Source organism: Trichosurus vulpecula, chromosome 8 (assembly GCF_011100635.1).
Source record: "Trichosurus vulpecula isolate mTriVul1 chromosome 8, mTriVul1.pri, whole genome shotgun sequence".
Lineage (NCBI taxonomy): Eukaryota > Metazoa > Chordata > Mammalia > Diprotodontia > Phalangeridae > Trichosurus > Trichosurus vulpecula.
In genome coordinates this window covers 122,616,708-122,644,585 of record NC_050580.1, presented here as the reverse complement: position 1 = coordinate 122,644,585, position 27,878 = coordinate 122,616,708, and the positions used below count along the sequence as shown (strand labels likewise).

Below are 27,878 nucleotides of genomic sequence, written 5' to 3'. Positions count from 1 at the left end.
ATTCAAGACATATCAAAGTTTAGTGGAAATTCTAGCAGCATAATGCCTTAAAGTATATGCTGAATATACTATACCTGTTGACTGGAAGAATGAATCTTGTGAGCACCAAAATTTAAAGTGGATCACACTGAAAAAAGGTTTTCTTCAGAAAGCACATGACGATTTAAAATCAAGAGGAATAAGTTACCAATTGACGACTGGTGAATCTTTGCCTGGAACCACCATATCATAAAGTTCCAGCCAGGACACACTTTGCTACTGGTTCACTTTCTGGTCTGCTCCATCGCCACACTGCTTTGGCCCCTTGAAGGTCTCCTCCCTCCCCTTTGTTTCCACCTCTTCTTTATGTGTTATTTTTATGAATTTGAATATGAGCTCCATGACAGTAGGAACCACTTTATTTTCTTGTTCTTGTATCAACAGTGATTAGCATGGTACCTGACACAAAATAAGCACTTAATAAATGCAGTATCTATCATGTACTGAAAATGGTTTGTCAGTGAGAAGTCAACAACATTTTGCTGATGTTTTCACTCATACTTTTTTGAAAAAAAAAAAATGGGCTGCTCCTGTAAGAACAGAATCTTAAAAGCAACTGATGGTGAAACTGAAGGAAGAAGTGCCATGGACTTGTTTTACATCTGTGACTAATATCAGAAAAGGGAGCTGCAATTTACCTAATGTTTACTCAGCAAATGTGTACCCTTATCAAAGTAGAGGTTAACTGTGCTGCACTCCAGATTAGCTGTCCTTCTAAAAATGCATGGCACTGTCATCAAGGTCAAGTTTTCTTAGAAGGGAAAGGTATAATGCTCCCTTTTTGGCAGATGGCAAGGTGTCCAGAGAATGCCCATGTATACACAACAGTGGGATAATGAATTGTAAGTGAGGGTTACATTTAAAGGTAACTGCATTTTAAAAAGGATATCTTTGAGCATATGATGATAAGGCATGGTGCAAAGTCAGAAACATCCAAATTGCTGAAGGATGCCCTGCTTGGATCTGGGTCACAGCCCTGGTTGGCGGTTCTTGGGGGAGCAGGAGAGCTGGTGTGGCAGAACTTGCCATGTAGAAATACCTCTGAAAACAGCAGTGCAATGCCCTGAAGCTTGGGACAAAGCACTCGCCATTCTGAAGTCAGTCATACCCTGACAAAAACCTCAAGGGTCAAGTAGCTGGCTGGGAACATGAACAGGCAGTGAAAGACTCAGACTACTGAATCTTTTTTTGGTGACAAAGATCAAAACATACAGCCAGAAGAAGTCAACAAAGTCAAAGATCCCACATCAAAAGCCTCCAAGAAAAATATGAATTGGTCTCAGGCCATGGAAGAGCTCAAAAAGGATTTGGAAAGGCAAGTAAGAGAAGTAGAGGAAAAATTGGGAAGATAAATGAGAGTGATGCAAAAAATCATGAAAAACAAGTCAATGACTTGCTAAAGGAGACCCAAAATACACTCACATGCATACAAAAGTGCTTGAACACACACACATACACACACATACACACACACACACACACACACACACACACACACACACACACACACACACACACAGAGAGACACAGGGCAGAGGGTGAGTTGAATATGAAGGAAGGATACCTAAAAATAAATAAGTAAATACAATTAAGGGGTGAGAGAGAAACATACTGGGAGAAGAAGAAAGGGAGAGATAGAATGGGGTAAATTATCTCACATAAAAGTGGCAAGAAAAAGCAGTTCTATTGGAAGGGAAGAGGGGGCAGGTGAAAGGGAATGAATGAATCTTTCATCTGACTTAAGGAGGGAATAACATGCACACTCAATTGGGTATCTTACCCTACAGGAAATTAGGGGGGAAGGGGATAAGAGAGAGAGGATGATAGAAGGGAGGGGGGGGGGGGGGAAGAGGAGGTAATCAAAAGCAAACACTTTTGAAAAAGGCTAGGGTTAAGGAGATAAAATTGAATAAAGGAGGACAAGATAGGATGGAGGGAAATATAATTAGTCTTTCACAACATGACTGTTATGGAAGTGTTTTGCATAATGATACATGTGTGGTCTATGTTGAATTGCTTGCCTTCTCAAGGAGTGTGGGTGGGGAGGAAAGAAGAGAGAAAATTTGGAACTCAAAGTTCTAAAAACAAATGCTCAAAGTTTTTTTTTTTTAACATGCAACTGGGAAATAAGATATACAAGCAACAGGGTATAGAAATCTATCTTGCCCTACAAGAAAGCAAAGGGAAAGGGGATGGGGGGGCGGAAGAGTGGGGTGACAGAAGGGAGGGCAGACTGGGGAAAAGGGAAATCAGAATATATGCCATCTTGGGGTGGAGGGAATGTAGAAATGGGGAGAAAATTTGTAACTCAAAATCTTGTGGAAATCAATGTTGAAAACTAAAAAATATTAAATAAAGAAATAGAAAAATAAGAAAGACGATTATTTAAAAAATAACAACAAAGAATTCACCTTGACTGTATGGAATACCTAATCAAGTAGTACAAAAAATAACCATTTCATTTGAGTAGTTTTTACTTTTTCTTCAAATGTGATATGACATAGGAAAGCTAGAAGACCAGAGCTAGATGTTATGTTAACATTATATTTGGCTCAGCTCAGAATTAATAAGTTTTAACTTTATCTCTATAAAACTTAAATGTTATGAAAGCTAGAGAAATAGTCTAAGTTCATCCATCTTCCAAATGAATTTCAATCCTGTTCTGATGTTGGGTGCCTTTCATCTACTAAATATTCCTAGATGTTATGTACACTCTTACTCATCTCCTGTGAGCTTTGTGGTCTTCTGCTTTCGTGTTACCTGGCAGCCATCTTGATTAATCCACTTGTGCTGTACTTCATCTCTAGCTGAATCACTGAGGCCAGCATGATAAGCAAGGGCAGCGAGACCATCCTTCTGTAAGGTGTCAGCCATCGTGTCACATTCACGCCTGGAAAGGCAGTAAATTATCCCTGAGTCATCTGCAAACAAACCAAAATAGTTTACACTGAGAAAAATGGCCTATTTTACCTCAACACTATTTAAAAAAAAAGGACGGAGGAAGATCATATCGAAAGCATAGTTCAAATAGGCGAATTCCATGAACCAGAAGTAAGTTCTAATCCTGGCTCTACTATTGACACGTCAGAAGACCTTGGACAAATTATTTACCCATCTGTAGGTTCTTATTAATAAAATGGGAATAATAAATGATGCTCTTTTTCTTTCTCACATGACAATAGGAAGTTAAGTCTCAGTTCTCTATGGTGATGGGAGAAAAGGGTTGCATAGATAAATGAAATTAACCTTAGGTCTCATTTTCATATAACCAATTAAAAAAGCAGGAAGTGGGTGGGAGACGGCATAGAAACAAAAAAATCTGGATAACATACATGCTGATACTAAGACAGAGAAAGTAATTATCGACTCAAAAAAAAAATCACAATTGAGAGTTAACAATACAGATGCAGGTGGTATATTTCATATATCTTGTGTTAGTGATTACTGTTGTCAAGCCAAATGGGGTTTTACCAACTCCAGGAATTGGAGAGTTGAAATATTTTGTACTATAAATAACTGCTTAGCGCTCTCATAATGAGAAAAGAATTGTTAAATATGCAATCTTCTATATCCCATGTGGTATTAAAAAGACATTTATTTAACACTCCCAAACATAATTCACAAGTCTCTACTCACGTGGGTGATGTTTTCTGATCCATTCTAAGCAATCAAATGCCACCTTTTTCGGTTTTTTGGGCAACACACTATACTTCAGATTATGTCTGTTAAAACTCATGCTAAATCTAGAAAAGACCAAAGTACAAAATTTAATCTTCTTAGGCAACTTGACTTTTACCATTTCCAGAAGTTCAAAGCAGTGATCATCCAAACAGGCAGCACAAATACTGACTTGTCTTGACAAGATGGGTGGGGCTCTTGGAATGGTACACAATGAACGTACAACAATAAAATGGAAGCAAGCAAAGGATGAGGAAGGGAAGGAAGTGGTGACGGAGTATACAGGAGAAACATATATTAAAATTAAATCTGTTCTCTTGCAAAAATTTTCACAAAGTTGCAAGATCTTGACCAGTGTTACCCACACATAACATCATACAATTAGCCTTCCTAGACCTTGTCTTCCCTATGTTTAAAAGCAGAGGGTTGGACTAAATGATCTTAAAAGATGCTTCCACATGTGAATCCAGTAATAAGATATATTATGTCTACCTACTGTTAGGATAAGAAAACACAGGTATCTGTCTATAGCAGTGCTCACTAACAATACAAATTTTCCTTAAAAAATTTCATAAAAGTTATTCAGAGAATACCGATTCCCCCCCACTTCTGGGCATATGACAATTAGCATAGTTGATGTAAGAGAATGCTAACTGGCAGTCACCATAACATAAGGCTGATAGAAACATGCTGAAAATTATTTCTATTTTTTTCTCTTAAGCTTTCACATATCAATGCAGAGCTTTTAAAATTGACTTTTGCATGTGGCATAATACTAGAACCTGAAGTATAATATTTGATACATCTCACATACAGAACATTAATTCTGTCAAATATGAAGGGAAAAAACTCCAAAAAAAATTATCATGACTTTATGTAGGTAGCACTTCAAATATTTATTCATATTTTTCTGAAACTGACATTACACTAAAATATTTAATTCTGTATTCTAAAGATTACATTGATGAAATTCTGAAACTCATCATATTTCTATATTAGAGTATCATGGCTTAATTTTATGGAAAATACTTATTAGCATTAGATTACTAAGACTGGAAGAAGCCTTAAATTACTTAAATTTCCTATTTCACATTGTACAATTTAACAGCTCCCAATATATTTTACAAAGTCTTGATTGTTATCTAACTCAAATGTTTGTTTTTATTTTATACAGAACTTTAAATTTCTCTCAGATTAAAAAAAAAAACCTCTATAATCAGACTAGTTCATTCTTCCTTTCTCTTCAAATGCCCCCATAAATTGCTGTTTTTACTCATCCCAACATCTCCTCTCTAGCCTTTCACCTTTAGACTATGCCTTATCTCCATTCCAGATTTATACATTGTTTCATGGCCTTCTAAATGTTCAAATGGATTCGTGGCCTCTTTTTGTAGAATTTCCCTCGAATGATACTGTTTTCAACTCACCCACGCCTGCCTATCCTGAGTGATTCCTGCTCACATTCTCTGACAAGTCTGCCATAAGGAGATCCACCTAACATGATGAAGCCATCTTTGATTTTTTCTGACCCTGAGAGGATACTAACAGATCATATAAGCTGTCTACTGGTCATCCCTCACTCTTTCCTGTGGCCAGTCTATCTTATGTTTTGATCATACATTTTTTATTCACATCCTTCACTTTGGTCCTCTATGTTTCTTATTTGCTTTATGTTGCAGCCTGCTCACATCTACTGTGGAATCTCTCCACTTTATTCTTTGGAGGCTGAAGTGTTCTATGATTAAAAGTCATAAAATCATATGATAAAATATAGGTATTAAAAAGAGAGGTCTTTACTTTGGGAGAATTCTGGGGTCATTAAAGGAGCTTTGTACTTTCTCATAGGAGGTCCCACCTACTCTCTTTCCTCTTGTTCAATTCTGGGCCTAATTCACTGTTCATATATAGTGATGAACAAGATCAACAGTAGATTATATATCTAAACACTGTACATCATGCATTTGGTTTTCTGATGGTTTTTTCAGTGGATATGTCTCTCTTACAGAATGGTCTGTCTTGATGAATAAGAGCTATTCCCTAATTGATAAATGGTCAAAGAATATGAACAAGCAGGTCTCAAGGGAAAAAAAAATCTGAGATATGTATAACCACATGAAAAAATGTTCCAAGTCACTAATAATTGGAGGCATGCAACTTAAAGCAGTTCCAAGATTCTACCTCCCATCCATTGACTAAGATGACAAAAAAAGGAAAATCACAAATACTAAAAGGGCTATGGAACAACAGGAAAACTAATGTGCTATTGGGAGAGATGTGAATAGGCCAACCATTCCAGAAGGCAGTTTATAACTATTCCCTGAAAGTTGCTAGCTATGCAAACCTTTGACTCTGAGATACCAATGCTAAACCAGTTCTGTAAAGAGAGCAAAGAACTGGAAATTAAAGGGGTCTCCCTCAATTGGAAATGGCTGAATAAAAGACGGTATATGTGTGGCGGCTAGACTGTCATGTACCACCCCTCCCCCTCGTATGAAGGTAATGGAATACTATTGTGCAATAAGAAATTACCGAAGGGATGGTTTTAGAGAAACTTGGGAAGACTTATGTGAACAGAGTGAAGTGAGTAGATCCAGTAGAACAATTTATACAATAAGACAGACAACTCTGAACTCTGATTAAATGACCAACAAACAATTTGAGAGGACTGATGAAGCATGCTCCCCAGATGTATTTTTTGGACATGGCCTATGCAGAAAATTTTTTTGACTACGCAAATTTATTACAAGGGTGTTGTTTTTCTTTCATTCTTTTTTTTAAATGAGAGGGAGAGAAAATAAATTTGTAACTTAAAAAGGTATATTTTTTTAAAATGAAGAAATATCATTTGCAAACAGGAGTACCATATAGGTGATCTCATCATCTATAGGGAGTCCTCTCTTCAACCTGGAATCTGTGTTGCGTCTCCTCCATGACAGTAGGGATCAACTTTGATGAACATGTATCCTTGTTTAATGTCTTAGCCATTTTTTTTTTTTACATTTTAACTCAATTTTATTAGCAACTCATAAAATGAATGGATTGGAATTTTAAAAATAAGTTATACTTTATTTCAATACACGTTAAACCACATGCATTTGTTTTACAAATTTAAATGTGGGACTAGAGTTAGGTCCAACTAATATACGTAGGGACACTATAATTTTTAATTTTTGGATGACTATCGTATAGGTAGAAGTAAGAAAGAGTTTACTGTTAGGATGTGAACAAGCTAAAAAATGTTTTGTGTGCCTTGAGAATAGCTTCCATGATCACAAATACTGTAATATTAAAATGTGAAGCAGTTTGGGGTTAGCTGGAGAATTACATCCTAGGATGTAAAAGATCATCGATTTAGGACTCAGAAGACCAGGACTGGGTTCAACCGTTGGCTCTGCCACTTATCAGCTCTGTGGCCCTGGGTACGTTACCTCTTTGGCTTTAGTTTCCTCATCTATAAATAGGGATGATACCTGTAGTACCTACCTTACAGGGTTGTTGTAAGGATCAAATGAGATAATAGTAACAGTCTGCAAACCTTAAGGCGCTAAATAAATGTCAAAGGTTATATGTCCATAAAATACAATGTATAATTTAATCCTCCTAAAAAAAATGGAGGGACACTGTCATATTTCATAAAGAGAAGAACAGTTTTGGGGGATTTTATACCAATTTTTTCCACCATAACTTACATTTGAGGGTTGAGAATCTTCAACTGAGTTAGGATATCCTTCTGCACCCTGGGGTTAGCAGTGGCTGTGAGAGCCATCATTGCAACAGAAGGAAATTTCTGTCGAAGCATATTCAATCTCTTGTAGTCTTGACGAAAATCATGTCCCCACTAGTTGAAAAATAAAGAACAGTGTTTTTTTTTTTTTCAATCATTTAACTCTTCATTTGAAAAAGATACAAAACAGAATCCAGGCAGTATTTCATTTTAGTAAAAATATAAAAATTACAAAACTATTACAAGAAGCTATAAAGAGCTAAACTGATTTAATTCTTTAGAAAATGGTTTTTAAAATCACTCAATATGAGTTTTCATTGAAGATTTACTAAAGAATGGATTTCAATGGATTTATTATACATATAATATATTTAAACAAAGTGTAACTTTTAAATATTTCAAACATAAAAAGGCAACATTTACCTGACTGACACAGTGTGCTTCATCAATGACAAAACGTGCCAATAATTTTCTCTCGTACAGATTTTCCATAGTAGAAATCAGCCTGTTACTTGCACAGACCTAGACCAAAAATTTATCAAGATAAAGTTCTCCTAAAAAGGATAAAACCTCACGCCATTTCTGATGCAAAGTAAGCAGAACCAGGAAAATAATTTACACCACAACTAAAACAACCAGAAAGAACAATAACACCACAATTCAACTGAATGCTATGAAATTATGATGACTAAGCTTGGCCTGAACAAGAGAGAGAAGGTAGCCCTCCTTTCCCTCTCAAAAAGGGGAGAGATTACGGCTGCAGAACATTCTAGACGTCAGATTTTTTCCCCCAATGTGTTGCTAAGTTCTGTGAAACTAATTTTTAAAACTTTTATTCTTTGTTGTGAAGGATGGCTCTCTGGGGGGCAGAGTGGAAAAAGGCTAAATTGGGATATGTAAAGTGATGTAAAAATAAAAGCTACCAATAAAATGTATTTTATAAACTTAAAATAGTTTTTTACTTCAGGCTATAATGCTATAAGAAACAATGTTACAGTAAACTGTATTTCTGCAATTTTACTTTTAGGGAGAAGTTTCTATGCTGGCGAATATGACTTTTAGCATTTAGGCAAATAAATTCTAAGGAACATCTTCTGAAGTTAATATACTTGATAAAGTATAATATCTAGAAAAACAGACACAACAAGCTTTCAAAAAGCAGGGTATATTTTAACACCATGTTTTAAAATGACAATATAATACAGACCTTTTCTGGAGTAACATACAGAAGTTTTATGATTGGATCTTTTTTTGACAATTGGAGATAAATATTTGCAGCTTCAGAATCTGTCTTGTCACCTGTTAGATAAGTGGCTGGAATCTAGGGAAAAAATAAATATATTTTTTACATATTTATTTACTTAAGCTCAATTTATATAGTTTATAGTTTTGTATTTGAAAGTCATACAAGCTTTGACCCCCAGTAATAGTTTTGGAAAAATGAATCAGGCATTTGGTTATCAAAAAGGAGAGAAGATTTGATGGCCAAATGATGCTAGGTAGCTAAGGAAGACACTCAGGCCAAAATTCATATTATATAAACTGTCTTTTCTCCTGGGAGAATTGATACTTGGGAGATTGACAAGAAACCCAAATCTCCCTTATAGGATATTAGATCTCAAATAAACTTATGGAGAATAGGCAAAACTCAAAGGGACCCTGACCTTCTAAGAAGGAAAATGGATATAGGAATACCGGAGAAGGTAGATTTCCCAGCAAAGGAGCCAGCAGCCTGAAGACTAAAAGCTAGGAGAGGGAAACATAGAACATAAGGGAAAGAGATACAGCCAGTTCAGACTGAGAAGTACAACCAGCAGATTTAAACTGGTAGAAAGGTGCAATCTCCTCGCAGCCCCTTAACCTTTCTGGGCCTAAGCTTTCTCATCTGCAAAATGAGGGGGTTGGATCAGATGATTGGTAAGGATACCACATCTTATATTCCATATTTCCTATGACCCTATGGAGGATTCTGCAGAAATACAATGAAGGGTTGTTGCCATTATGGTATTCAGAGTGATCTAATACAAACTATCTCACATTAGTGTTTTAAGATTAGGTCATATTCCCCTCCCCATTTTCTTGGGAAGAAAAATTGTGACAGTGATCTTGCTATGGGGTAGCTGGTGGTGATACAGATGGTGACCCAAAATGTGCACGAGGACTAAGCTACGCCCACATGCACTATGAGAAAATAACAACATACATGACTTTCAAGTGTTTAAAGAGAATGAGAATCATGCTGACTCGGCAGCATACAAAACTTTTTCTATATAAACAAAAAGTTCAGATTAGCAAAAAAATAGGAGAAGAGTTCTCTTATCTTTCTATAATAATAATTTTGTATCCAAATAAAATTAGATTGATAATCTTATGAAGTACAAGAAGAATGTGCTAAGTATTTATTTAACTATGCAAGGCAAAATAACCATTTTGCTTTATATCTCATCAATATTACTTAATAACAAATCCCAGATTATTGTATTTCAGTCTTTACTTAATAGCATCACTTTGCTGTTATTCTCACAAAAAGTTTTAATGGTTTGAATTTGTACTTACATCCAAAGAAGTTAGCTTTTGCACTTGATCTACTATTAGTGATCTCAGTGGAGAGATCACAATAGTAACTCCAGGAGAAACACAAGCTGGTAGCTGGTAACACAGGCTTTTACCCCCTCCTAAAAAAAATTAAGAGAAAAGTCTGTCAAGCTATGCAATACAAAGACCAACGTCTGAAAGCTGTAACAGAAAGTGATAACATAATGGCCTAACAAGATAGCCAGTTATTTTCCAATAGTGGCAGCATTTCAGAATTATACTCTACAAGTGACTAAATTGCATATACCCTCTGACCCCAATAATACCACTATTAAGAATATATTCTAGAGAGGTAAAAGACAGAGGAGAGAAAGGTCATATATAATGTTTATAGACTGCCTGAACAAATTATGGTATATGATTATTGTATTGCAAGAAATGACAAATATAAGAGAATTCAGAGAAGCTCTGGAAGGCTTGTATGAACTGATACAGTGAATTATCAGGACCAGGAGAGCAATTTACATGATGACCACAAAAAAGTAAAGGAAAACAACATCGAAAGACAAAAATTCTTCAGAAATCAATGCAGTGACCAATTATGACACCAAAAGACTGACACTGGATCTTGGGGGCGGAGCCAAGATGGCAGCTGGAAAGCAGGGACTTGCTTAAGCTCTCCCCCAAATCCCTCCAAACACCTGTAAAAAATGGCTCTGAACAAATTCTAGAGCTGCAAAACCCACAAAAGAGCAGAGGGAAACAGGTTTCCAGCTCAGGAGAGCCTGGATGGTCGCCGGGCAGGGTCTATTGCCTGGTATTGAGAGCGGAGGGCAACCTAATGTGGGCCACACCAGGACAGACCAGACCTGGAGTCAGACAGCAGATCAGGCCCTACGGCCATGAATCATTGAGCTGTGGCAATTACCAGACTTTTCAACCCACAAACGTCAAAGAGCAGGTTAGTGGGAAACTGCAGGATTGAGTCGAGACCGACGTGGCCACCAGCTCTGGGGGTGGCGGAGGTGCTGTGGGGGTGGCGGTAGCAGCAGCAGGAAGCTCCTGAGGCTGCTTCCAGAGCTCCAGCATCGGCTGCTTCCCGAGTCCCTGGCTCACATGGTGGGAGGAATCTAGCAGCGGATTAGAGTGGGAGTGCAAGAGCGTTTGTGGGCACAAAGGAAGGTTCTCTTGCTGTGCCCTGCTTGGATATGTATTGCGGTCCTGGTTGGCGGTTCTTGGGGGAGGAGGAGAACTGCTGTGACAGGGCCTGGGGTGACGGTGGAGTTGAAGTAGCTCTGAAAACAGCAGTGCTTGGACCCCAAAGCTTGGAACACAGTACTCTCTTCCCTACAAGCAGTCATACACTGACAAAAAGCTCAAGGGTCAAGTAGTTGGCTGGGAACACGAACAGGCAGTGAAAACAAACTCAGATTCAAACTCAAACTCTAGATTCCTTTTTTGGTGACAAAGAAGATCAAAACATACAGCCAGAAGTAGTCAACAAAATCAAAGAGCCTACATCAAAAGCCTCCAAGAAAAATATGAATTGGTCTCAGGCCATGGAAAAACTCAAAAAGGATTTGGAAAAGCAAATAAGAGAAGTAGAGGAAAAATTGGGAAGAGAAATGAAAGAGATGCAAGAAAACCATGAAAAACAAGTCAATGACTTGCTAAAGGAGACCCAAAAAAATACTGAAGAAAATAACACCTTAAAGAATAGACTAACCCAAATGTCAAAAGAGCTCCAAAAAGCAAATGAGAAGAATGTCTTGGAAGGCAGAATTAGCCAAATGGAAAAGGAGGTCCAAAAGACCACTGAAGAAAATACTACCTTCAAAATTAGAATGGAGCAAGTGGAAGCAGGTCACTTTTATTATAAAACAAAACCAAAGGAATGAAAATGGAAGACAATGTGAAATATCTCATTGGAAAAACCACTGACCTGGAAAATAGATCCAGGAGAGATAATTTAAAAATTATTAGGCTACCTGAAAGCCATGATCAAAAAAAGAGCCTAGATATCATCTTTCAAGAAATTATCAAGGAGAACTGCCCTGATATTCTAGAACCAGAGGGTAAAATAGAAATTGAATGAATCCACCAATCGCCTCTTGAAAAAGTTCCCAAAAAGAAAACTCCTAGGAATATTGTCGCCAAATTTCAGAGTTTCCAAGTCAAGGAGAAAATACTCTTAAGCAGCCAGAAAGAAACAATTTGAATATTGTGGAAACACAATCAGAATAACACAAGATCTAGCAGCTTCTACATTAAGGGATTGAAGGGCTTGGAATATGATATTCCAGAGGTCAAAGGAGCTAGGATTAAAACCAAGAATCACCTACCCAGCAAAACTGAATGTAATGCTCCAAGGCAAAATATGGACTTTCAATAAAATAGAGGACTTTCAAGCTTTCTCAATGAAAAGACCAGAGCTGGATAGAAAATTTGACTTTTAAATACAAGAATCAAGAGAAGCATGAAAAGGTAAACAAGAGAGAGAATTCATAAGGGACTTACTGAAGTTGAACTGTTTTGTTTACATTCCTACATGGAAAGATGATTGTGTAACTATGAGACTTTTCTCAGTATTAGGTAGTTGAAGGGAATTTATACACACACACACACATATATATTATATATCTCTCTATATATATTTCTCTATATATATAGAGGGCACAGGGTGTGCTGAATATGAAGGGATGATATCTAAAAAAAATAAATTTAAGGGGTGAGAAAGGAATATACTGAGAGAGGGAGAAATGGGAGAAAGATAGGAAAAGAGAGAGATAGAATGGGGTAAATTATCTCACATAAAAATGGCAAGAAAAAGCAGTTCTGTTGGAAGGGAAGAGGGGACAGGTGAGGGTGAATGAGTGAATCTTGCTCTCACTGGATTCAACTTGAGGGAATAACATACACACTCAATTGGGCATCTTACTACACAAGAAAGTAAGGGGAAGGGGATAAAAAAAGAAGGGATAATAGAAGGGAGGGCAGATAGGGGGAGGAGGTAATCAAAAGGAAACACTTGAAAAGGGACAGGGTCAAGAGAGAAAACTGAATAAAGGGGGACAGGATAGGATGGGAGGAAATATAGTTAGCCTTTCACAACATGAGTATTGTGGAAGTCTTTTATATAATGATACATGTGTGACCTATGTTGAATTCCTTGCCTTCCTAGGAGGGTGGGTGGGAAGGGAAGAGGGGAGAGAATTTGGAACGCAAAATTTTAAAAGCAGATGCTCAAAAAAAATAGTTGCTTTTGCATGCAGCTGGGAAACAGGAAATATAGGGAATGGGACATAGAAATCTATCCTGCCCTACAAGAAAGTAAGGGGAAAGGGGATGGGGGGGATTGGGGTGACAGAAGGGAGGGCGGACTGGGGAATGAGGCAATCAGAATATATGCCATCTTGGAATGGGGGGGGAGGGTAGAAATGGGGAGAGAATCTGTAATTCAAAATCTTGTGGAAATCAATGTTGAACACTAAAATATTAAATAAAAATGATTAAATTCAATAAAAAATTAAAAAAAAAGAAGGGGTCATCTGAGATCATGAGGAAGGTCTGGGGTCCACTTCATTAGAGGGAACCATAGACCTTTTAATAAAGTGCTGTTGTCTCAGAAAAAAAAATAAGAGTGACATTGAAGCATGGCTCTTCAGAGGTTTCTTTTTGACTATACTTATTTGCTACAAGGTAGGGTTTAATGGTTGTGGTGGTGAGTCAGTGGGAAGTGACCACAGTGTTTTTTAAAAAAAGGTATCAAGGTGGGGGCACAAAGCCAAGATAGCAGAGAGAAGCCAGGAAGTTGCCTGAGCTTTCCCTAGTTTCCCTCAGAAACAATGTTAAATCAAGCCTCTAAATGGATTCTGGAGTGACAGAACCCACAAAAAGATGGAGTGAAACAATTTTCCAGCATAAGGTAACTTAGAAGGACTTCAGGAAAGGTCTGTCTCACTTGCGTAACAGGGGAGTGTGGCCCAGTGCAGTGTCCAGGCAAGCCAGTGGGAAGCTCTTAGTCACAGCACAGATCAGCAACTGAGGCCCTGGCTCAGCAGGCTAGTGGCATCGAAGGCCAGCTGTGAGGCCTCCAACCCCAGTGCAGAAGGCAAACTGTCTGAACTGGAACCCTGGCAAAACAGGTACAACTAGGCTGGGCTGGAAAGGCTTACATGAACTGAGTGAAGTAAGCTGAACTAGGAGAACATTGTGTGATGATCAACCATGATAGACTTAGCTCTTCTCAGCAATGTGATGAGACAAGACAACGACAAAAGACTCATGATGGAAAATGCTGTCCACATTCAGAGAAAGAATTACGCAGTCTGAATGCAGATTGAAGCATCCTATTTTCACTTTTTTTGGTTTTTTCTTTCTCATGTTTTTTCCCTTTGGCTCCGATTCTTCTTTCACAACATGACTAATGTGGAAACATGTTTAATGTGATGTACGTGTATAACCTAACTGTTTGCTGTCTTGGGGAGGGGAGGGGGAAGGGAGAAAAATTTGGAACTGAAAGTCTTACAAAAATGAATGTTGAAAATATCTTTACAAGTACTTGGAAAAAATAAAATACTATCAAGTGTATGTGGGGGGAAGAGCATCAATAAAATATTTTTTTCTTCAAAAAAGAAGGTAAGTACTACTAGGCTTACAGCCCAAAGAAATCAAAGAAAGGAGGTCATTTATGCACAAAAATGTTTTTTGCAACTCCTTTTGTCATGTAAAGAGCTGGAAGCTAAGGGGATATCCATCAATGGGGGACTCACAGAACAAATTATAATTTATGAAGGTAATGTAATACTAATGTGTTGTAAGATACAAAAGAGCAGAACCTAGGAAGACTTGCATGTGCTAATGTAGAGTGAACAGGACTGGGATCACAATTGGTACTATAACAACACTGTAAAAATGAAGAATTTTGAAAGACTTAAGAAAGAATTCTAACCAATGCCATAATCAATTACGATTCCAAGGACTGATGAAGAATGCTGTGCACCTCCTCGAAGGGAGTTAAGATTGATAGATAAAATATGCAGAACGAGACATATTTTTTTTAGGACATAGTCAACGTGAGGATTTGTTTTGCTTGACTATGCATATTCATTACAAAGGTTTCATTTCTCTTTTTCCAAAGGGTAGGTGAGGATAGTGAGGGATATGAGAAGAAAAAAAATTTTTGACAATTAAAAAAAAACGAAGGTAACTTGTCAGGACCTTTGTGCACTGCCTCAGTGCTATCATTCTGCGCATCACACATTCATAAATTTAGAGCTGGAAGGGACCTCAGAAAATCCAGAAACCTTTCATTTTATAGACAAGGAAATTGAGGCCAAAAGAGGGCGAGTGGCCCAGAGCCACACAGTTAGTACATTTCTCAGGCAGTTTTTGAACTCGGGGCTTTCTAACCCACTGCATCACACACCTGCCTCAAAAAACACATGTGCAGAAATGCTAATTAAGAGTTCCAGTTAACAGAATGCAGATAACAGAATTTACTGTACTGACAGAGAAGAGGACAGTGCTTATTAATGTCGTATTTCCAATGTCCTCTTGAAGTAAGGATTGGGTAGGGGGTGAAGGGAAAGCAGCAATAGTTTCTAAATCACTGAAGGTGACCGTAGAAAAATCACAAGGAGTGCCTGATGACAAATTAATCTTCTGCTTATTCTCAGGTTTTCAAGTTCAGTCTGACCACTAGTGAGCTGGGAGTCAATGCTGGGGAGTTTTAGAGGCTAAAAGTTTTACTATTATAGAAATCATATTTATTCTTTATTGTATTTGCAAGTAAGGAATGCTCAATTCTGTGCTACATGACTAAGTGCACAGCAGAAAATGACCAGAGAGCTTATGAAACTTGAAATGCTAATGATTAAAATTCAGTATGCATTATGAAACCAGTCCAAAAATTTTTAGCTTTGTCAATACTTAATATAGTTATTAACTGTTAAATATTAATTTGTCACTGAACAGTATGAATGGTTTGCAGAAAACCATTAACTTGTTGCAGAATATTTGCTTATCAACATGCTTATTGACAAATTCTTATTTTGGACATTAGCGGATTAGGGCTTGTAGGTGAAGACTTGTGTGCTTGGGTGATTTTAAAGACTTCCAAAACTGAAATGTAGGTAATAGTGTAAAAAATGAATGACTGTCCATTTTCAAAAAGGTTTGTGAGATGGTGCCTTGAATCTTCTGGAAGCATTATAAATCCTATATAAATATACAACAGGGCAAAGGTGATTTATAGTAAATTTATTCACCATAACCTCCCTATAAGGAGCTGTGCAACTCTGTAACGGTAACAGTAGCAAAGGCTATTGAATCTGAGGCAAAAAACAAAACACTGCAACTGTCTGTATTTAGCCTGTTTGAAAAAGGGAAAGATTTCATAAGAAACAAGTCAATTGATTACATATACAGCAAGTTAATTCAGGCTGAGAGGCAGCTGTCCCCATGTTAATAACAAGAACAGAGTATTGGGGACAAATGTAATGTATTTCCCAGTACAGCAGAAAAATTTTAGAGGTCTCCCAACTATTGAAAGACTATAAATGCATACTTTTTATTTCTTGTTAAAGAGCTTAGATGTGTTTTCATTTAACATCTGCCAATGGACTCCCACCAATTCATATCTATAAATACATACCAGTGGGCATTAGGACGAAACAGTCTTCACCAAGCAGAACAGCATTGATTGCCTCTAGCTGATTTGTACGAAAATGATGCAGGCCAAATTTTTTGTGAAAAATCTTCATCATTTCTTTTGAATGTGGAAAATCAAGACTTCTGAAACGCTCATGTTCTGGATTTCTGGATGGTCTATTTTGTACCAATTTATCTTGTAAGAAAAGAATCAATATTATGATTGCACATCTGCAGCAAAAAAGAATTTTTATTCACTTGCTATACACCATGTCCCACATTTTAGCATTCAGTACTACAGAATGAGTTATACTGTCTGCCTCCATTTCCTTAAAATTTCTTACCCTTCTTTAGCAACCTGCAATCTAGTTTTTGGTTACACAGGAGAGACCTGTCGTCTCAAAAGGCCACCAGTGGCCTCCTTATCAAGAAATCCAATCCTAATTTGCTTGGATTTCTCTAAAGAAAGTGACACTGCTGATCCTGTCTCTGAAATTCTCTCCTCCTTTGGCTTTCTTTATTCTCCCTTTGTCCTCCTCTAACTACTTTGACTCCCCTTCTATTTCTGTAATACTTGGTTTTACTGGCCACCACAGCTGAAAAAGATACTTTACAAAGCTATGTAATTATAGATGGAAGAAGTGTATTCATTGTTGGCTGTGCTTATCATTAAATGATGTTACTAATTTTTCCAATCCCATTCACCAACTATGTAAAGTTTTTTGTTGAAATTTGGCTAGTAAATTTCCATCTTTCCTCAGGTCAGGCCAGGGTCATGGTCTCTAGGGTGTAGAGAGGCAGATAGGAAGAGGTCAAGGTAGACCATGTTTTCCTGGTGATGGATGGCTTTGATTTTCTTCCAAGACATTCGGTGGGTTTGGAGAGGTATTAGGAATAAGGCTACAGACCTGAGAGTTCTGTGTTTGCTCCCACTGCTACTTGCATCTACCATTGTTGGGCGTTCTCTGGGTTCTCCTTGCTACAGCAACTACTGGCCTTGAAAAGGTTTCCCATCTCTTATGAAAAAGGGAAGAGAAGAACCCAGGTAGGCAAGTAGGAAGTCTGTCTTCAGGATGAATTTTCCCCATGCTGGACCAATCCTGATGTCCACTCTACCTTCCCCCTTAAACCGAGACACTATTTAGTGTGCCCTGGTCTCTCTTATTTTGTGGAGTATATATGCTCCATCCATCCATCCTCCCCTGAGGATGAAGCCCTTCATGGGTTCTGAAATCAGGGTCTGTTACAACTGTGGCCTAGGACTCCTGGGGGTCCAGGCAGTGTACTCTCTTGCTCTCCTGAGGTGGAGGTAGGACATAGGAAGCACCCATTTCATATAACTTCCACCCAGATGGAGGTCTTAGAAGGATTCTGAGTTGTAGGAAGCAGGGACTGCTTGTCCCTGGTTAAGGCCTCAGCTCCAAGGCGGTTTGAATGGTGCACCAACTATCTTTCCTAGTGATGAAGTGAAGTACTCAGAAAATACCCTTTCTATTCATCCTCCCTTGAGGTCCTGAAAGGATTTTTGTGTCCTTGCATCTGGGGAATTTGGGTTTACCTGTCCTCATCAAAGCTTGGGCCAGGGGACATAAAAGGCATATGTTGGGTCTATAGTGGAGGCAGAGGAGAGAGAACAGAGGGATGTAAGGGTCAAAAGAAAGAGGCTGGAGTCAGCCAGGGAATTAACACCTGCCCGTGGAATGCATTTGTTTGGGTGACCAACCGGTGTAGCCCACATTGGGCACAAGCAAAGGGAAAGAAAAGAGAAGAATCAGGCAGCAGCTGCTTGCACATGGAAAAGCTGTGCTGGTCTCTTCAGTTCTAGTATTTTTTCATACACTTCCTGGATCACCTTGTGCATCCACTTTGAGTTCACTGGTTTGGACAATAGGTATTCTTCATCCACTTGGTTTTTCCCATGTGGAGAGACGGTCAAACTCAGTGATTGTGGATTTCAATTATGGGGATATAAAACATTCAGGGCTTTATGCAATCAGCACAATGTCACCCACAAAGAGGAACATCTGGAAGACTTCACCATTTAAGGGAAGCTTTTCTTCTACTTGGACTCTATGCTGGACACTGTGATTTTGGCAAACACCTTCTGTAAGAACACGCCTCATTGTTTTATATTTCTCTTGATATTAATAACTAGAGGTTAAGCAAGGTTATTTCTGCTGTGAATTCTTTCAATATTCTTACACATACAGAAGATAGCTTGTTGGAGAACAGCTTTTATGGTAATGTCTTGCTTTACCGTATCAACTAGTTTTTCTATCATAAAAAAATGCAGTGGGATTTTGTCTTTATAACTTCCAGTCAATTGTGTGACAGTAAAGATATGATTTATTGTGGAATACTGTTTGCAAAAGCCTACTTATTCCATTCTTCTACCTTCATCAAGGCTGATCTTAATGAAGGTAGAAGCTTACCTCCTAACTTACATATGGCTACAAAGTCCTTTCCAATTCTAAATCTGTAAGCGTACTCTGGGCTTTCTCAAACCACCCCCTGTTTTTTTGGTAATGACGAGGTCTAAGATTTTCCTGTCCCTTTGGTATCTTCTCTCAGATAGCCTGAGAATCTATCCCACAACACCTTCACATTTTTATGGTCTGTCTACAGTATGAAGTATATGCACAAGGTGTATACTTGATCTGATCCAGCTGCTTTCCCTATCTTTTTATTTCAGTGCCATTCCTTCTTTCCCACAACTGGGAAGGCACTGTTACAAATTAAATGTGGGAGCTCTACTACCTTTGATAGTGATGTTTATTGTAAAAATGTTTACAGATCTTTTCCTTTTTTTTCCTGTTGTCTTTAAATGTCTGAGATGACTTTTGCTTAATGGCATTGCTCACCAAATACTATTTAAATTTATCTTTCTTTCCCTGCTTCTTGATGTTTTGAGGCACTACTTACAGTCCTGTGCTATCCTCCTAAATAAGATTTTACCAAAGGAGCTACATTCCATTCAACTTTATGTCACATTATCTCTTTCTGTCTGGCAAGGAGACCAGATGTTTATTGGTTGAGGAAGTGGCTAGAATTTAATGGTTTTCTGATTATGATAACTGACCTGTGTAAGTTAAACTTCCTTGGAAAATTATAATAGTCTATATGAATGTCTATTTTTTTGTTGATGTCAACAGCATACTTAAATTTGTCAAGTTAGAGCTGCCTCAATTGCGTGCCATATCTTCTCAATTTTAATCTTTCTCTTAACTTTTAATTTTGATAACTTGGTATAACAAGTTGGTTGTCTGACTGGTAAGCTGATTTCAGAAATTTCTACATTAATATGAATTGTTTCCTACCTATTAAAATAGAATCAGTTTCATTTTGGGGGATGTTTTTTGTTCCTTGTGTCTAGTCTATTCCAATTCTTTTATCTAAGTATTCGGGATACACAGGCATCAGGCTTCCGTATGGTCTACAAACCTTTGGTCTCTCACTTCTTACTCCTGAACTATGCTTTCCAATTTTTCACTGTTCTTACTTATGACCACCTTTGCATTTAAGTCACCAAGTATCAAGATATGTTGATTTAATTTAGATTTTCTGCGTTTCTTCATCTTCTCCAATAAACTCTGATGCACAAACTGTGATTTTTTTCCCCACAGTGGTCTTTTGCAAATACAGGGTGGCCCTGAAGGCTTTGGGAAGTTTTAAGTATCTTTTGAGCATGGAAGAAGCTGCCAGAACTTGTGTTCTACCGGTAGAGATTCTAAGAACCCAAGGTCACCTACATACCATGATTATGTATCACAATAGGGCGTAGTAAAAGATAATAACCCTGAAATAACATGCTATTAGTAAAAGGAATCACTTTTTTTACAAAAGGTGACTGGGATAGTGGATATTACACAGGGAAAAATTAACTTTAACTCATACGTCATGACACATATTATGATAAAATATGATAATATACTTATCCTAGCTGTGGAAAGAAGACAAATTTGTGGCAAGGGAAGAAGTAGAGGGTGTCTTTAGGAATGAGATGGATGTCTGAATATACAACAGTACAAAAACTCTTGCACATTTAAATGTAATAATAAAATTTCCTGAGGAAAGCAAAAGACTGGGGGGAAATGTGTAACACATGTAATTGATAAAAGCCTTCTCTCTCATACACATTTGCCTTATCACGTTAAATTCAACATGTTGAGAATAGAATTTTTCTTCTCCCAATGCCAGCTCCACCTACCAAGTTCCCACCTGCTGACTTCCCCATTTCTGTTAAAGGTAAAACCATTCTCTCAGTGACCAATCACAGCCATCTCATCCTTCCTTTTCCTCACCTCCCACAATCAGTTAGTCACTAAGTCCTGTTGATTCTTCCTTCACAATGACTTTTTTGATTCCTACTGCCACCATTCTAGTTCAGTGTAGAGAACAAAATACACTAATCTTAGCTCTGGCACTCACTCTAACTGCAACACTCAACTGTCTCATAAAGATATTTTGTACATCAATTATGACACATTATTTCATCATATTACAAAAATAAATCAATTAATGTGCAATTTTAAAGGTTAAAAAAACAAACCAGAATCTTCATGATACTGATGCATTAAAAACAAGATTTTATGAAATTTTGCACACAAAGTTATTTCAGCTAAAAAAATTTCTTGTAAAGTTTTATAGGGCTGATGTAAGGTTTCATTATGTTCTGGCTTTCATCTGTTATTCTTTTCAAATAACTCCTCTTTTCAGTGGCTAATCTAACATTTCCAAGTTTCTTGCAAAAGGTTTATTTTGATGAAAGTTGTGACTCCACAACTCATTGGGCTTACACTATGTGCTGAATTTTCTAGCATGTAAAATTTCAACTTCTGTTAAACTAGATCCTTAACTATTTAATAATCTGAAAATACGCACAATTAAAATTCATGAAAAAAATTTTTTTGCTTTCTTCTGGCCCCAAAGAATCATTAGTCTAATTGTTTTAGGGAAAATAAAAAATTATTTAAATGTAAAATACTTATAATGACTTCAGAGTTTTCTCTGCAAAAGACTAAATTATAATTTCCTATTTTATAAAACTACAGTGACTATAAGCCACAAAATAAGATTTTTGGGGGAATAGACTTATAATTTACAATGCAAGTACAAACTTGCATAGAAATAATGTGATTCTTAGTTGAAAGTTTGGTATGACTTTAGTCCATGGACAATTTTGTCTTAGAATCACAGAACCTTGTGTTTAAAGGAATCTTGGAGATCAGCAGACAAACATTTAACATTTTCACTTACCAGGGCAATTCTGGATTGAGATGCCTCTATTTTGGTTAGCAGGTGCCACTGAGAGAGAGTTTGTCTTGGTCTTAGGAGTTCTTTCTGAAAATGATTTAATTGTCTGACCTTCCCGAATAGGCAGATATATATTTTTGGATGATTCTTCCTCTACTGAATTATAACTTGGGTTTTCCCAGTCATAATCATCAAAATCATCTATATCAAAAATATCAATATCCTGGGTTTCAGAAAAATTGTTACTTCTCAGGTCATTAACCAAATTAATGTGTTTATTCTGATCTTTTATAGCAGTGCTTGTGAGAAAATTGCCTAGGAATTGAGACCTTTTATATTTCTCTTCTGTCTTTGATATTTCAGCAGAATTGCTAATAACAAAGGGTTCTGGTGATTGGGAACTGAGTAATATTCTTTCAGAGACATTCGTCTTGGCAGATGACAGCTCTGACTTTTCTGGAGTAGCTCTTTGTGGGCTGTGCATCCCTGTTGAAACATCCAGATTTGGAAACGTCCTTGTAGTTTTATCAAGAAAATTTCCTTGACAATCAGTAGTAGAGACAGGATTAGAAGGAAGGTGTAGAGATTTAAATTCTCTTACTAAATTCCCTGTGAAAGGAGATTTACCCTTTTGAAATGAATGCAGAGAGGAAAAAGCTGTCTTGCCATTTACAGACAGATCCTGTGAATTAGGCTGGTATATCCAATTCAAGGGTGGAAGACTAGTATCATTTTTGTTGGAATTTGCATCAGCTAAGAGTTTTCTTCTAAAGAAAGAAAAAAAAATAACACCAGGTCAAAATCTATTGGCTCTAAAGACATACGTTCTGTTCTCATTCACCCCACCTCTCAAATTGGTTTAAGAAATAATCATTTTTCTCCTACCTCAAAAATCTGAACTAAAGGGATATTTTAAAAAAGGTAATGATTGAAAATGGTAACTATATAGACTTTGGCTGATTTAAGATCATCCAGACACAATTCCTAGCCAATATCTCTGAACATTTTGGCATGGAGGTCTGCACTTACCTTTGCTTATTTTCAAGAGGGTAGAAGTAGGGTAAATTTTTTTGGGAAGGTTGGGCTGCCATATCGTAGTGGTAGAGAATGGAAGATTACTGGGTCTCATAAACATCTATCCACTCCCATGGCTGGGTTTGGGAATGACAGACAAAAGGTGAGGCTGGTAGATATTTGGATGCTGGCAGCTCTTATTTGGGCAATTCAATTAAGATTATATATCTAGTTAAGAGCAAGCTCATAGGTACAAGAAGAAGAAATTGTTGGAGACCACTGGTCCAGAGATAGGTGATAAAACTCCAACTGTTTAGATTTTAAAAAAATTTTCCTATTAAATAAAACTTTTACATCAAAATACATGAATGGTCAAGTATACTTTTGGCAACCATGGAATTCTGAACATCTTAAAAAGAATCCGGCATGGAGAGGGGGTTAGGAAAATGATCTGTTCTGTTTTTTTCCTCTCTTTCCACTACCCTCAACCTCCCTCCTTGTCCCATTCTTTGCAGAAAGGGCTTAAAATGCTTGGCTCTTGAGGGATCTCAAACTGCACAAGCCCTTTTCCATTTCCCCACTTTATAAAAACTAATTTTTAGTTGCTTGTTTTCACTTTTATAGCTAATAAAGTCATTTTCCATAATTTCCAATGACTAATGCTCCCCAAGCCTCTTGACTCTAAAAATCTCCTATCAGAACAGTACATTCACAGGGATGTCTAGAATACACACAGACACACACATATACACAGACATACCCATATATACTATACGTATTTTGAAAGACTAAAAAATTTTAAGTAGCTACAACACCTCACAAATATTTTGTACATAAATAGAATATGTATGACAAATAAGAAAAACTCAAAACACCTGAGATCTCGATGCTGGAGAAGTTTGTTTCCGCAATCCAAGCCTTGAAGTTGATAAGAAGGAATAGTATCAACTAATGAACAGATGTCCTCCATCACGTGAAAAAGCTGTTGTTGCAAACTTAACAGTTTACCTGCAAAATAATACATTTGAGTTTCTCTTAATAAGCAACATTTTAAGATATATCAGAGAGCTATTCTTTCTATTTAGATGATTAGAAACAGTAACATTAAACATTTTTTAAGAAGATTACTAACATCCTACACTAAAGTTCTCCCTCTGATGACACGGCTCATGACTGGTTTGTCTCCAAGGATGTTGACCTAGAAAGGTGAAAGGGACCACACGACTGACATTGGCAGAGAGTAGCCACACTAAGGAAATCCAGGTACTGAGGTACATTACCACACATGTTCTTTTCATAGCCTAAATGAAATGATTAGTTGGATCTTTTACACTTGTTCTCATTTCTTAGCTTATATTGGCCCACCTTTCTGGCCAAATAATAAAGGAATAAAGAGGAATAAAGAATGAGAGGTTAGAGTTTGAAGGGGCTTTCGGGATCATCTCAATCTTCTCATTTTATAGGAGTTGAAAGATCAGGTAAGCTTAAGGTCATGAAACATTCTGAAACCTCAAATTGTCAGGAGAACTAGTTAAATAAAATAACTATACAATACAATATTCTTCAAGAAAAACTTTGTGTTTAAATGTGAAATGAGTGATATTGTAGAAGGAATCCTGGATTCACAGTCAGGAGACATTGATTCCGTCACTTACTAGCTATGTCACCATAACTTTAGGAGCCAATAGCGAACAGTAAAATGGAGACAAAATCCTGGCACCACCCATCTTACAAGAAAAATGCACACGGTAAATGTGAGTTATTATTATTGTTTGACTTCATGCTATTCACTGTTTGTCTTAAAAGGGTGCTCAGAATGGTAGAAGTCACAAAAGCCACGAAAATTTTTTCCTTACATATGGTTTTAAAAATTAATTTATCAGTAGTACTCAATTCTCCCTACGCTTAGGGAGCATAATCAAAGGTAAAATATTCCACTTATATGTTACAGTCACTCCTACTGGGGGAAACGATGTAGGGAAATATATTGGTTCCATGTCAGCCCTGTCCCATTACATACATTATAGGATCCAAACAGAGCAGAAGAATTAGAATACTATCTTCAGGGAGAACAGGACCAACTGCTAGTCAGGGGAAGGAAAGGCATCTATCTGGCCTAGACAAAGAGGAGAACTAGAAAACATTTAAATATTGTACAATGTTTTAGGAGTTGAGAGAAAAAGAGGAGTGCCAAGATCTAGGAGAGGTTTGGGCTTGTCTTGGGCAGCGGGAAAGGGACCAATTGAATATTAGAGAGTGGGAATAATGGTGGGGAGTAACTGAGAGGGGGAATGAGGTCGTTCTTTAGCTGAGAGACTGGTGAAAGAGGGAAGAACAAGTATTTATTAAGTGCCTACTATGTGACAGTCACTGTTCTGAGAGCTTTATAAATGTTATTTGATTCTCGCAACAATCCTGGGAGCTATTATTATTATCATCCCCATTTTACAACTGAGGAAATTATGGCAAAAGGAGGTTAAGTGACTTGAGCAGGGTCACACAGCTAGGAAGTGTCTGAGGCTGGATTTGAACTTGGGTCTTTCTGACTTCAGGCCTAGGTCTTTCTGATTCCAGATGGGGGAGGTTCAAAGAAAGAAAGGAAAGAATAACCAACGTAAGAACTGGGATAGAGTCAGTTAGGAAAGAACAAAAGGACTGCTTGGCCAAAATGTGGGCCTGAGACTTTATGGTGGACTATCCAGTATGGTTGCATGACTTTCTCCAGTTACTACAGTCAAGGCAAAGGATGGTAGTAGCAATCCAGGGTTGGGGATTTCCAACACCTTTACAGCAACAGTACAAGGGACTTAAGAGTAGAGGATGACACTGAGTTGAACTGATACTAAAGAGTCAAGCTTGGGAAAGGAGGAAAGTGAAGACGGAGCAGTGGAAAAGAACTGTGAAAGTTCTAAGGAAAATAATCATAAAAGAAATGGAAAATTAATCATACTTAAAATGCATGACCAAAGATGAAAAATAAACTTTTGTACAAACTCAGGTGCTTCATCATCCTCAAATGGGAATAACAAACATTTGCTATATAGAAAATGTTTTTCATACCATCATATTTTGTACTGGTCTCCTGTATCGGCTGTGGGCTAGTTGTTTTCTCAGATTCTGATGAAAAGTAATTTGATAGCTTAGTACAATTTTTTTTCCCATCACAGATGGAAGGTGCCTCCTTCAGAGTACTGCAAATGACAAAATAGAAAATAATTCTAACATGGACTACCCCAAAATATATTTCTATGGATATCTCATTTTTGTCTCTGATATTCCTCCATGACAGGTCTGACAAGAAACAGAAAAAATTTAATTATAGGAATACTATTACAAAAAAGTTCCCTACATAACAAAGCTATTTTCCATACTCCATGGATGGTGCAAAACAAGAATGTTTTGCTGATCCAGTAAAACTAATTCCCTCAGTGAATAATCTTTTGAAACAAGTTTCTTAGTCCTTTGCACAGAACAGGCACTTAATAAGCCTCTCTACCTCCTTTTCAGAAGGGCAGACTCTGCATATGCAACACTGCAGTTACTTTCATGATTGATATGAATAGCTTGGTTGAACACTTCTTTCCTTTTTATTCTCTTTTATAACATATAACTCTAGGAGGAGAGAGGAAGAGAATTGATGAGAATGAAGATAATGCAAAACTAAAAGATTATTAATAAAAATTAATCTAAAAAAGAAAAGTCTGTAACTGAGATTTTAATTATATAAGGTTTCAAGTGCTTGGGGTGGGGGGTGGGGAGAGGAACTTTTTATAGTTCCCATGTCCTATCAAATAACAATTATGCCTTGACTTTGCTTACAACCTCTAAATTCTAACCAACCATCTCTTAAAAAATGCATGAACAGAAAAGGGGTGGTATAGGATATACACAACACTTTACTTCTCCTGCTGTGGAATTTTGCTACATTCTAATTTGAGAGAAATAGCACAAGATATTTACTATCACTCAATGGAGGGTGTCAGATTGGGAAAAGGAAAGACCACTCAGCTGGTGATGCTCTAGTTTGGAGGATAAGGAAGACGAGGACTAGCAACTTCAGGCATCAGAAGAACTCCACAGATTCCTCTCTGGAATATCAACTCACTTCAGTTTTATTAATGACGTGTCATGTTAACAAGAGTAGGGGACAACCCTACCTCACTGGGTCCAAAGCACTTCATTTTCCTTACTGCTTATAAAGCTGGGGGTGTCAGTGATGCTTCATTTAGGCTGAGAAACTGAGGAATGATTCTCGGTAATATATTCCTTATTATAAATCCAATCACATCAAACAATTGGGAGGCCCATGAAGATTTTAAATGTATAAAATGAGTAGTGATATGGGTTTCTTTTTTTGTAGAATGAGCAAACAAGAAAATAGAACACACTAATGTACAGGATTAGGAAAATGTAACACAACTTAGCCAAGTCAAATTATTTAGGGCACCTCAATAATAAACAGAAATGTTTGCTATTTTACCTAAGGCACTTCAAAGTAGAAGAAAACACTCCTTCTTCTGGAGAAGGTGGAATAAAATCTATATCAAAATCATCTTCGTTAAATTCCTCAGAGTCAGCACCTAAAGATTCATCAACAGTATGTAGCTCAACTTCTTCAGGACATTTCTTCTTTTCATTGTCATCTAAAACAAAACAGCTAATGAACACAGATCATTTCCATAATAGAAGACAGTAGTAACTTGAGCGCTTAAAAGAATCTTTAAAAAGAAAACCCTAAAATCCATAAATAGCTCATATGTACAGCTGCTTTAATGTTTATAAATAAAATAAAACCTATTTAGTTTTCATAATATCTTTTAAACCAGAGGGCAGGGAACCCTTTTTCTATTAAGGGCCACTGACCCCCTCCTGGGATGGAGGAACAGAAAAGGTCACATAATTTGAAAAACAATTTTTTGTCTTTTTTTAAAAAAAAGTTTTAAAATTTATTTTAAACTTAAGTACAAAATAAGAAAAAAATGGC

The 27,878-nt window shown here is 37.2% G+C and overlaps 1 protein-coding gene across 1 annotated transcript in view; it reads right to left on the bottom strand.

The window, feature by feature from the left end:
- BLM (BLM RecQ like helicase) overlaps positions 1-27,878 on the bottom strand; it is a 55,525-nt gene that overhangs the window by 15,720 nt on the left and 11,927 nt on the right. The window contains exons 4-14 of the mRNA XM_036737230.1: positions 27,375-27,537; positions 25,955-26,085; positions 23,770-23,902; positions 21,884-22,647; positions 16,632-16,823; positions 9,998-10,116; positions 8,649-8,762; positions 7,865-7,963; positions 7,407-7,555; positions 3,676-3,782; positions 2,800-2,960 (exon numbers count right to left, since the gene is read on the bottom strand). Coding sequence (XP_036593125.1) covers positions 2,800-2,960; positions 3,676-3,782; positions 7,407-7,555; positions 7,865-7,963; positions 8,649-8,762; positions 9,998-10,116; positions 16,632-16,823; positions 21,884-22,647; positions 23,770-23,902; positions 25,955-26,085; positions 27,375-27,537 — 2,132 coding nt within the window. The remainder of the gene's footprint in view (positions 1-2,799; positions 2,961-3,675; positions 3,783-7,406; positions 7,556-7,864; positions 7,964-8,648; positions 8,763-9,997; positions 10,117-16,631; positions 16,824-21,883; positions 22,648-23,769; positions 23,903-25,954; positions 26,086-27,374; positions 27,538-27,878) is intronic.